At 37.1% G+C, this 12,229-nt stretch overlaps 1 protein-coding gene across 2 annotated transcripts in view; it reads left to right on the forward strand.

Moving 5' to 3' along the window:
* The window catches only part of LOC136027136 (inositol 1,4,5-trisphosphate receptor-like), a 206,347-nt gene that overhangs the window by 143,302 nt on the left and 50,816 nt on the right, over nucleotides 1-12,229 (forward strand). For both annotated transcript variants that reach the window (XM_065704102.1, XM_065704101.1), the window contains exons 28-30: nucleotides 4,419-4,584; nucleotides 7,820-8,052; nucleotides 10,264-10,363. In XM_065704102.1, the coding sequence (XP_065560174.1) occupies nucleotides 4,419-4,584; nucleotides 7,820-8,052; nucleotides 10,264-10,363 (499 nt within the window). The remainder of the gene's footprint in view (nucleotides 1-4,418; nucleotides 4,585-7,819; nucleotides 8,053-10,263; nucleotides 10,364-12,229) is intronic.

Genomic DNA, 12,229 nt, shown 5'->3' on the forward strand with positions numbered 1-12,229 from the left:
AAATAAGAATAAAAGAGCAAAGCTTTCACAAGCTCATTAAAAGAGAAAAAAATGGTAATTTTCTTTGCCTCCAATAGCAATTCTGTGGAGCAACCATAAATTAAAACAAATCAATCTATTAAAAACTAATAAATAATAATACAGTTAATAAATTGATTAATTGAAATTTAAAAATAAAACAAATATTGGATTAAAACATAATAAAACAAGACATTCCATACGTTCATGCTCCTTCCTGCACGTGGCTCATATATATTTATATATATCTATATATATAAAAATAAGTTGCTTGTGTGTGTCTGTTGACTGACGTCATGATTGTGTGTCGACTGACGTCATTGTAAGGATTGAGCATAATGCCGTCATGAAGTTGTTTGTCGACTGACGTCATGTTCGTCGACTGACGAAATTACAGACCTTGACACCGGGACACAAATGACGACCGGGACACAGGGACACAGGGAATATAAATGACGACCGGGACACTCAAAAAGAAATTGCAGCCTGGGTCACCGGGACACAAATAACAACCGGACACAGGGAATATAAATGACGACCGGGACACAGGGATACAACTACAACGGGGACGCCGGGGGCACAGGGGGATATATAAATGACGACCGGGACACAGGGAATGTTCGATTAGCAATCACCATCAACAAAGCTCAAGGGCAATCATCTATATATATATATATATATATAAATATGTTGTCTGTGTGTCGAGTGACGTCATGTTTGTGTGTCGACTGACGTCATGTTTGTCGACTGACGAAATTACAGACCGGGACATCGGGACACAATTGACGACCGGGAAACCGGGACATCTATCTATCTATATATATAAAAATAAGTTGTCGGTGTGTCTGTGTGTCGAGTGACGTCATGTTTGTGTGTCGACTGACGTCATGTTTGTCGACTGACGTCATTATAAGGATTGAGCTGTATGCGTCATGATGTTATTTGCCGACTGACGTCATGTTTGTCAACTGATGAAATTACATACCGGGACACCGGGACACAAATGACGACCGGGACACAGGGAATATAAATGACGACCGGGAGCGAAGCGCCCCACCAACTAGGAGTTGGGGTGGCGCTGTGTCAGGTGATAGTGACGAATTGATTTCTTGAATCAGATGTAACGCTTTTTTGTTCCGTTTCATCAAAAAATAGCTCTATTTGTTTTAAAGGTTAACGTCCAAGCCAACGAACAGCAAAGTATTTTTAATGACTGAAATTGATGTTGTTTATCTTTTGATAAACTACTAAGAAAACAGCAAATTTCTTTAGCATCACAGATGATTGTAAGTGTAAGAGGTATGTGCCATGCCCTTACTCTGCCTTACTCCCAGTCTTATTAAATGACATAACAAACTCAAACGAAATCCCAAACAATGGATAGGGTCAGTAGATGGTAGCACTCTTGGACCCGTGAGGGAATGGTCCTTTTTTGGTTATCTTAATTTTTATTGTGAAATCCCAAACAATGGATAGGGTCAGTAGATGGTAGCACTCTTGGACCCGTGAGGGAATGGTCCTTTTTTGGTTATCTTAATTTTTATTGTATTTGGTATTTACCAAGTATTTATAGCTTGCAGTTAATTCGGAAAAATTAGTAGAAATGAGGTATTTTTAACTTACGAGTGGGTGATCGGATCTTAATGAAATTTGATATCTAGAAGGACCTCTAACTCAGAGCTCTTATTTTCAACCCCGACCTGATCCGGTGACACTGGGAGGGGTTGGATCAGGAATGAAACTTGGTGGGAAGAATAATCACAAGTCACAGATACGTAATTGACATAACTGAACCGGATCCGCTCTCTTTGGGAGAGTTTTATTTAAGAGAGGGGCAATTCGGTAATTCGGAAAAATTGGAAAAATTAGGTATTTTTAATTTAGGAATGGGTGATCGAGACTTAATGAAATTTGACATTTAGAAGGACCTCGTGTCTCAGAGCTCTTGTTTTAAATCCTGATCGGATCCGGTGATATGGGAAGGAGTTGGAGGGGGAACCGGAAATCTTGGAAAACGCTTAGCGTGGAGTGATTGGGATGAAACTTGGTGGGAAGAATAAGCACAGGTCCTAGATACGTGATTGACATAACCGTACCGGATCTGCTCTCTTTAAGGGAGTTGGGGGGATTTCCAGTGCTTTGGTGAGTTCAGTGCTTCTGGACGTGCTCGGACGATGAAAACTGGTAGGCGTGTCAGGGACCTGCACAAATTGACTTGATAACAGTCATTTCGCCGATTCGACCATCTGAGGGGCGGAGGGAGTAGAAATCATGAAAATTGAGGTATGTTTGTCTTACAAATGAGGGATCGGATCTTAATGAAACTTGATATATAGAAAAACCTTATGTCTCAGATGTTCCATTTTCAATTCAGATTGGATCTGGGGACAACGGGGATGGTTGGAGGGGGAAACAGAAATCTTGGAAACCGGAAATCTGGGAAAAGTCTTAGAGGGGAGAAATCGGGATGAAAGCTGATGGAAGAATCAGCACAAGTTTTAGATACATGATTGACATAACCGGACCAGATCTGCTCTCTTTGGGAGAGTTGGGGGGATTTCCAGTGCTTTGGCGAGTTCGGTGCTGCTGTGGACGTGCTAGGACGATGAACATTGGTAGGCGTGTCAGGGACCTCACAAATTGACTTGATAACAGTCGTTCGGCTGATTCGACCATCTGAGGGGAGAGGGGAGGGAGGAGAAATCTTGAAAATTGATGAATGTCTGTCTTACGAATGAGGGATTGGATCTTAATGAAACTTTATATATAGAGAGATCTCATTTCTCAGATGTTTCTTTTTCAATTCGGATTGGATTCGGGGACAATGGGGGGGGGGGGGGGGGGGGCTGGAGGGGGAAACAGAAATCCTGGAAACTGAAAACCTGGGAAATGTCTTAGAGTGGAGAGGTCGGGATGAAAACTGATGGGAAGAATAAGCACAAGTTTTAGATACGTGATTGACATCACCGAACCAAATCCGCCCTCTTTTGGGGGAGGGGGTATTTCCAGTGCTTTGGTGAGTTTGGTGCTTCTAGACGTGCTAGGACCATGCAAATTGGTAGGCGTGTCAGGGACGTGCCCATATTTTCTTGATAACAGTCGTTTCCCTGATTCGACCATCTTAGGGGGGGGCTGAAGGGAGGGGTAATCGTGAAAATTGAGGTATGTTTATCTAACGAATGGGTGATCGGATCTTAATGAAACTTGATATATAGAGAGATTTCATGTTTAAGATGCTTGATTTTCAATTCGGATTGGATCTGGGAACACAGAGGGATGGAGGGGGGGGGGGGAACGAAAATCTTGGAAAACACTTAAGAGTTGAGTGATCGGAATGAAACTTGATGGGAAGAATAAGCACAGCTTCTAGATACCTGATTGACACAACCGGACTGGATCTGTTCTCTTTGGGGGAGTTCGGAGGATTTTTAGTGCTTTGGTGAGTTCGAGAATAAGCACAAGTTATAGATACATGATTGACATAAGCGGACCGGATCCGACCTCTTTGGGGGAGTTGGAGGGATTTCTAGTGCTTTGGTGAGTTCAGAACTTTTTGACGTGCTAGGAAGATGAAATCTATAACTCTAGTACCGAGTCTAATTTTAGGTTCCAACCTCGTCACAAGTGCCATATTAGCTCTTGGCTCTTGTTTTTATTATTAAAGTAAATGTTTTGATGATGCGGCAAATGAGCTGTGGTATATCTTAAGCTATTTGCATGGAGTTTTCCACTTGAAGGCATATGCTTGGCTCAAAAAAATAGGAGCTTTTTGGAACAGCTCTCTAACACAGACTGTATATTTCCACTTCAGCTCACGTACTGTTGGCTCTGGCTTAAGAAAAACCAAACATCATCCTTTATGGCTCCAAGCAATGATGATACACAGCTTCCAAAATACCGTTTCGTTTTCAGTAGTGTAGCTGAAGGTCCACATTTTCTGTGAAACTGCAGAGGTTAGACCCATACAACTTTTTCGTAAAAATCTACGGTCAGTGTCTTAGGGAAAACCCCAATAGCGATAACGAGTGAAACAAATGGGTATGTGATTGACAAGTTTGACTACGCGATCTTACTGCATATTTCCACTTTTTAATAATTCCTAAAAAAAACTCCTTAACCGAACTGCAGATTTAAAAAAGGCTATTCAAAAATAATGGATATTTTTTTAGTGTGTTTATCTGTCCTAAAGTGTCATTTTCCCTGTTCTAGTTCTGTTTTTTTTTTCTTCTTTTCTCCCAAATCTGAATAAGCTAAGTTGTATGGTGTCATAAGCTGATAAGTATAAGTTATAGCATAACTATAAATTGTATAGTGAATAAGCTAAGTTGTACCTTAGTCATCATGACGTAAATATATATTGGCTATTCCTTTCTATTGTTGTTATTATTGTTTATCCTCAGGGAAGAAGACTAAGAAGAACTGCAATTGAAAAGTATTTAGGATCTGATATAGAGATAGTACCTACAGAAAAAATCCCTGGCAAGCCCAAAGAAGTCATGAACAAACCAAAAGAAGCTAACAAACAATCACAGACAACAGATTCTAAGAAAATTGCCGGCCCAGGTGGTATGTACAAACTATACTTAAGTTCTATTTACGTGATTTCATTAACCCCCCCCCTCTCTCTCTCTCTCTCTCTCTCTCTCTCGTCTCTCTCGTCTCTCTCTCTCCGTCTCTCTCTCTCCTCTCTCTCTCTCTCTCTCTCTCTCTCTCTCTCTCTCTCTCTCTCTCTCTCTCTCATCTCTCTCTCCTCTCTCTCTCTCTCTCTCTCTTCTTTCTTTCTCTTTCTTTCTTCCTTTCTCTCTCTCTCTCTCTCGGATTAAACGAGATAGGTAGTGAGGGAAAGAGAGGGTGAAGAGAAAGTCCGAGAAAAAAGGAGAAAGAGGGAGTTAGGGAACCGAATATGGGGCTCCCTTAAAATATTAATGAGTTTTTGCTATATCGGAGCCTACGGATGAGGATCCAGTTCAAATCCTCTCAAATATTAAATAAAAATGAGAGTTTTATTTCATATTATATTGAGCGGTAAATGGGATTTTCAGGATATTGGATGTAAAATGGAGATATCAGGCCAAGCGATACATCAAAAAGCATTTGGCGTTCAGGAGATAGAATTTTGGATGAAGATGAGTTCCTCATACTATAGAATTCTGCCTTTAAAATTGGACTTCCTGTTGAACTATAATGTTCCACTAAATTATTTGACATACAGGCCATATGATGGGAACAAGCGGGCATTCTTACTATAAAACATTTAACTAAAAAAAGACGATTTTCCGCCCGTTGGATTGCAATTCAATTATTGGCTACCTAAATTGTTTTTGAGCAATTACAAGAATTTTATGTTTCATTTTTACTTAGTTTAAATTTCAGCTGTAATTCTGTTTAAAAAGGTCCAAAAAAATTAGCTTTAATTAAGAGTTATTCAAGTACTATTTAGAGTAGTTTCTCGACTTCTCCGTAAAGTCTCTCGAATTTTCTCTACATCCCCTCCACTTTTCTGTAAATATTATGTTTTAGAGCTATGAACAGACTGCTGCACTCTTAGGAAGTATATAGGTTTGTTTCAGCTTAAATATCGTTCCTTACTTTTATTCGACAAATTATTTTCTTTCCACTTAAAATGCCATAAACAGCTTTCACTCACCTTTTGAAGACGGCAAAATACGTTTGATTTACATCAAAGACTGAACTCTTCGTACCAACTTACTTTGTTACTGGCGTAATGCACTTCTTTTCAATATCTCTTCTAATCAATCTTATTTACAGAGACGAGTACTTGGACCCTCCCCCCCCCCTATATTCATCCTGAGCTTAATTCATGATGTATATCGGATCCTGAACGTTTAATTTACCGAGGAAGACAACTTTACTAGATAATGACATGTCTCTATTCATTACTTTTTTTGTTGACTTGCTTCCACTCACCTTTGATGATGATCTATTAGGTTCGATGTGAATCCAAAACTGAACTCTATTGGTTGAATAAAATAAATAAATACAAACCTATGTTCTGACAAACATACAAAATATACTCACAATGTCCTCATAAAAGATCAGGTCAAAATTCATTGTCCAAACGTTTGTCAAACACTTGGAAAGTGCCACCGCCAGAAACATTAGGAAGTATCACAGTTGTATTTTACAAAGTATATTATATTGGGAAGTAACACAGTCATCGCGTAACAATGAAATTATTTTTCGTATTCGTTTATTTAAATAGCTATCGTAGCACTCAAAAATGAACGCTAAATTACGCTACTTTTACAACCACAAAATTACAATTAACACTTGTTGAATGCTCTTGCGAAATATGGTACAAAAGAGTTTGCGAATCTGTTCGTACGGCACTTGACTGGTTCTAGTTTGTTGTAATACCCAGTATAGTCTGCTGATTGATGCGGATGGTGGAAGTATGGATCGGTGCTTTCGTTTGTTAATAGTGATTTCCCAAATTTCATTATTAGCTCATGTCTTCAATCGAATAAGGTGGGCAAATTCAAGAGCTCAAAGGCACTTTCGTAGCTGCTGAAACTGGGTCCAAGTATTATTCTAGTAGTGCGTTTTTGGACATGTTCTAGTTCATCTGCCATGTAAGCTATGTTCTGAGTTTGGGGACCCCAAACGGGACAACAATACTCGAGGAAAGGCCTGATGTAGGTTGTATACGTCAGAAGCAGCTGACGATCAGAGAAGCCTAACCTGCGCATACTTGTTAAACTCTGGATTGAATAGTGACCCTTGTGCACAATATTGTCTACATGCAGCTTAAACGAGCAGTCACTTGTAAATATTACGCCTAGGGTTATTGCAGAGGAAACAATTGGAAACAGAGCATCTGGGATAGTGATATCTCGCTTGAGTGGATTAAATCGCCCTGAAAACTTGTCAATGGTCGTATAGGAATGCGTTCTCTTATCAGTGTTCGTTGATGCTGTCATTGACAGGTTAGCAGAACGTGCAATGACGGTATGATTTGAAGTAAGTTGTACCGCTCCGACTAAGGTTGTCCAATAAGAAAATAGTTTGTAGTACCTGAACAGCAGGTTAAAAATTTGTCTTAATAAGAAGAAGGTTTTCGATTAAACTTGAGCAGACATCTGAGAAATAAAGGAGCAAGTAAAATCAAAAATGTAAAAATATCGTATTGTACTCAAAAATTTTCAAATGTACCGCATTGTACCAGGGCTTCTAAATTGTGCCAAAAACGACCGCGTTGGCAAAGCGGTTGGACACTTCGATTGACACACAAGGCCGCAATGCTGATATGCAACTTATAATATCTTGTTCATTAATTGGGTAACAACGCTTCTAGCTACAAAGCCTCTTTCATCGGCCTCGCAGCAGTTGCTATCGAATTCTGGCTGTATTTCCACATATCTCCTGGTAAAGATCTATCCACTGGTTAACCATCGGACGACTATTAAAGATACATTTGGTGTATTTACTTTTGTGCAGTTGAGAAATGCCCTGTGGCATAGGCAGTGAGTCAAACTTCACACCAAAATGGAATGTATTCGTCAGGTCAACACTATTATATGGAAGTGAAACTTATGCGTAATGTCTATTAGGAAGATATAGTAGTTTCTTCAGTTGAACAGTTGAAGTAGAACTGTGAGTGATTTAAGTTGCAAGACAATTAAGAACAAACATATTTATGACTTATTTTCCTTTCAGTGAAAAGATGTAAAAATTAATTATTTTTTTTTGTGTTTCAAATAAGGACAACAGATTTTTGTTCATTTTAGTATATTGTGTTCCAGTGTGTTTTAACTTACCATTAATTCGTAATAACTTACAGGTATGATGGTTCGAAGAGCTGGAAAGACCCTTCATGAAGTTCAGTGCACATTAGATAGCCAGGGTGCGTCAGATCTCGTTGTTGAGCTCATCATGAAATGTGGCACAAATACTGCCATATTTCAGAGTGCCATTGAGCTTGGCATAGCTCTTTTGGAGGGAGGTAACCCTGTTATACAAAAGAGTATTTACAATAAGCTGCAAAACCCAGAAATTGCTCAGGAATTTTTAAAGGTATTACATTTTTATTAGGCTTCAGATGAATGGGTTGTCTCTCAAGCATTTGACTTGTATTTTTTATTATTTTTTTTTGTCAATCGATGGGTCAGCTCAAAAGTGCCATTTGTTCGGTACCATCTTAAAAATTGCAAAAGATTTCTGATTTTCAGTCCCCACTCCTCGATGGATGTCTCTGTGCCCCGTTTGAAATGCATTTTTCTATTGTTTTCTGAAAATCACACTTTACTCAGACGGGATTAAATTGTTTTTGTATGAGAGCAAAAAAGGGAGAGTTAAATTCAAATTTCGCTGATAAACACTGAGATAATCATAAATTTCCTCTACCTCAGCCCCAAACATAGAAATAAAATCACAAGCTGAAGAGAATTACACCCTGACATTACGAGAAACAGTGGATGTCAGCATTTTTTGGCTCCTGGGAAAATGCTCCTATTTTGGATGTATAATTTTTTTTAGTCGATTACTTTCGAAAGATAATTTGACAATTGGGCAATGGGAATCTTCCCACAGCTTGAGTACTATTTGAACCGAGCCTTCCAGTCGATAGCAGAAACACGGTTCAAGAAAATGAGTACCAATTTCTCTGAACTGACTGAAATTGACAGTCGAGAAAAAAGAAAAAAAAAAGAAAAAAAAAAGTACAACACCAATGTGTTTCTCGTGGAGCAAAGTTAGGAAAAATATTCCATAGATACAAGAACACAACATAATATTCAGGTCTCTTGCTCGGTTCATAACATGAAGAGAGTCTATAAATAGTTAAAAGTTTATAAAAAAGTTCCATCTGTTATAAATGGTGAATATTCAAGTAAAGAGTCGGATGCCCTCCTTGTATTATTCCTATCCGGTATGTTTTGCCTTCCTGTCCTTCCTGTCTTTTCTTTCCTTTCTTCATTATTCCTTCCTCTTTTCTTTTGTTTCCTTGCATTTTCATGTGGAAGGTATGATCGTAAAAACTTTTAAGGGGACGTATTCGACTAGAAATTGAAAGTTTTCATGTCCTTTTTTAGAGTTGGAAGGGATTGGACGGAAACCAACTCTTCTTGCACCATTTTCCTGCCTGGCACCCTGTAGCCCCTTCCCAAGATACTCGATCAAAATTTTTAGATATTCATGACCCCTACACTGTTCTGGGGGAAGGGCCATAAATAGTGCAAATTACTTTGTTTACGCTCGTTTTTTTTATGAAACAAAGGACTTTCTTGGTCAAAATTTCAGGGAATTTTTCTCAAGTTAAAAGGATTCCAGATACTCTTGTGGGAGAGAGGAGGGCCTTGGGGGACCTGAAAGTGGGCCAAAAACCGCTTGTCGCTTCGAGGTTGTTCGTCCCCTAGAAAGCTTTTATTGATTTGAATTGTTTCACTATATATATAGGCATTATTATTATTTTTATTGATCTATTAATCATGAAAATTTAAAATGAATGTCAAAACGGAGTAAACATTCAACTAAACACTATAAAATTGTACTAGTCCAGGGAAGTTTAGCATTGATTGTTTCAGTTTTTAATGTAGTAAGTCTTCTTTCAACAGGTGGTTAAGGGCCCGTAACAAATAAATAAAGGGCCTGAAGAAGGCTACTTCTTCGAAATAACACTATTCCTGTTCTAAGGGGGAGACGTAAAAGGAACTTACCATACCTTTAGAATGAGCCTTGTATGGTCATCTAGTCCAAAGTTGAAGACTTTCTAAATTTACATATTTATAATTATTTATAATATATGTGTAATGTTTATACATATATTTGTGCATTATATATCTATATGTAATTTTCTCTTTAATTCCCATAAAAAAAATAACAGCAGAAAAACGATTCTGAACAAGATTTGTGATGCATATATAATTTGTTAGGTATGTGTAATCTAAACAAGGAGTGTATAGTTTTATAATGACGTTAACTTAGTTAATGTTGATTCGGAATTTGGCAATTTAGTTTTTTTTCCTTTTTTTCATAATTGTTTTTCTCATCTGTTTTTCCAAGGTTTTTGTCGTTGTGTTTGTATTTTGGCAGCTGATAAACTGTCTATCATGGCAAAAAAAAAAACATTTTTGCATAACTGCCTTTCACATCTGTTTTCTAAGTTTATGTCGTTATTTTTGGCAGCTGATAAACTATCTGTCATGGCTGCAGTGGTAGCGGCAACGTTGTAAAGGTTATACCATATGCTCATCTTTTTACTGTGTTTTTTACAAATTTGTTTTTCAGGTCATTTGTGGGAAAATGAGAGAAGCTCAAACAGAGATTAAAACATACGGAGCAGGATCCAATCCTTCAACTGACGACGAGCCAAGTATGAAAAAGAAAGGTATTTCAGGTTTTTTGCGTCTTCTTCTTCTTTAGTTTTAGACAAGAGTTTTTAAGACTTTGTTTTTCTATTTTCTTCGTAAGCGTCTCTAAAAATTCTTAGATAACTTCGAAGACCACACTGCCTTTCCATGACGAAAGTAAAACAGTTCAAAATAGGGATGAAACATTTTTATTGACAGTAAATAGATATAAAATTATTTAACTGAATATTTCGAACATATACAGTGTCCATCATCAGCAGTAAAACTAGCATCATTAGTTTTACTGCTGATGATGAACACTGTATATGTGTTCGAAATATCCAGTTAAATAATTTTATATCTATTCACTGTCAATAAGAAGGTTTCATCCCTATTTTGAACTGTTTTACTTTCGTCTAAAAATTCTTATATTTTCTCCAAGAATCTGCTGTAGAGAATAACTTTGATTTGTAAAATATGAACTTCTGTGGGCTAACTGACAAATTTTGAGGATACCGTTGCATATTTTTAGAGGAAATATTTTTGAATCATTTATTGAAGTTTTTCTATCCCAGCACCACACAAATTAAAGATTGCCTTTTTCCTTTTAAATAGTAATTTATATGCACGAAAGTAACCAATCGTTTGTATCATTTGTGTTAAACATTTCGCAATACTATCAATTTTTTTCTTGAATCTTCTTCTTAAAAAAAATAAATAAAAAATAAAATAAACGATATAATCGATTGTGCGTAATGGGGTAAGTTTATGGATAAAAAAAACGTGTAATTTATTGTGAAGCGTTGGGGTAGTCACTGTGAAAGCGAATTTGTAGAGCGCAATAAGAATATTAGCTGCAAAAGTTAGTACAAAGTATGTAAAAAAAAAAAAGATCGTAATACGGTATAAACTTTCTTGTATACAAAATTGCTTGGTTCACTTATAAATAATTTCCATGGCTGTCATGACGCTTCCCATTTTAGATATCCAAGAGGTAACTTATTTCCTATTCAAAGTAGAAATTTTTTACAAGGCGGATGAATAGATATTACCCTATTAAGGTTTTCCATAGATAAATTTTCTCCTGGGACCTTTTCTATTTATAAGTTTTGATTCTGCGAATCCCCTATATTCTTTCTAAGTAAAATGCCCCAGAAATCGAAGCTTAGAAATCAAATAAACTGGAATACTGATAGAACTTCATATCCAAAATCTTTTGGATCTTTTCGAAGATCCAAGCAAAATTTTTGTATCTCTTAATAGTTTTTGGGAAATAATATTGGAAATCCTGATTTCCAAACAGAAAAAGTTATGGTTTATTTCCTTTGCTCAATAATTTTTTATTTTGATTTTTATCAAGATCTAGACGATTAATAACATGAAAAATAAGCAAGAAGACATACACTTTTCTATATCCGAAAATAAAGTATTTTTGGGATGTTCGTTAACTACAGTATATTTATAGTCTTAATACAGGTAAAAAAGAAAAGAAAGAAGAATGCGGTTACAAAGTTGGACGATTACTTGGCACACACAGATCATATTCCAGAAGCTCTCTGATTACACATTGACCTTATAAATAACAGCCTATAATAATCATAGCACATCTGTAATACGGGACCATATGCATCTATTATCCGTGAGATATCATCGCATGCGTTGCTCCGAACCTGTTATAATCTTAATAGCCTACAACAATCATAATGGATCTACAAACATGATACGGTGGCATACACATTTATTATCCGCGAGATATAAGTTGTTTTTTTTTTCAGGTACTGGTTTGAAGCGTGTCTTCTGTAGGTTCGACAAAACTGTTTCCATGGTCATCGTGTTCAATCCAGCAAAACTATAAAGAGTTTTCAAACAGTTCGTGGTAACGAACTGTAGTAAGGAGCGATCCG

The sequence above is a fragment of the Artemia franciscana genome, chromosome 5, assembly GCF_032884065.1.
Source record: "Artemia franciscana chromosome 5, ASM3288406v1, whole genome shotgun sequence".
In the NCBI taxonomy this organism is placed as follows: Eukaryota; Metazoa; Arthropoda; class Branchiopoda; order Anostraca; family Artemiidae; genus Artemia; species Artemia franciscana.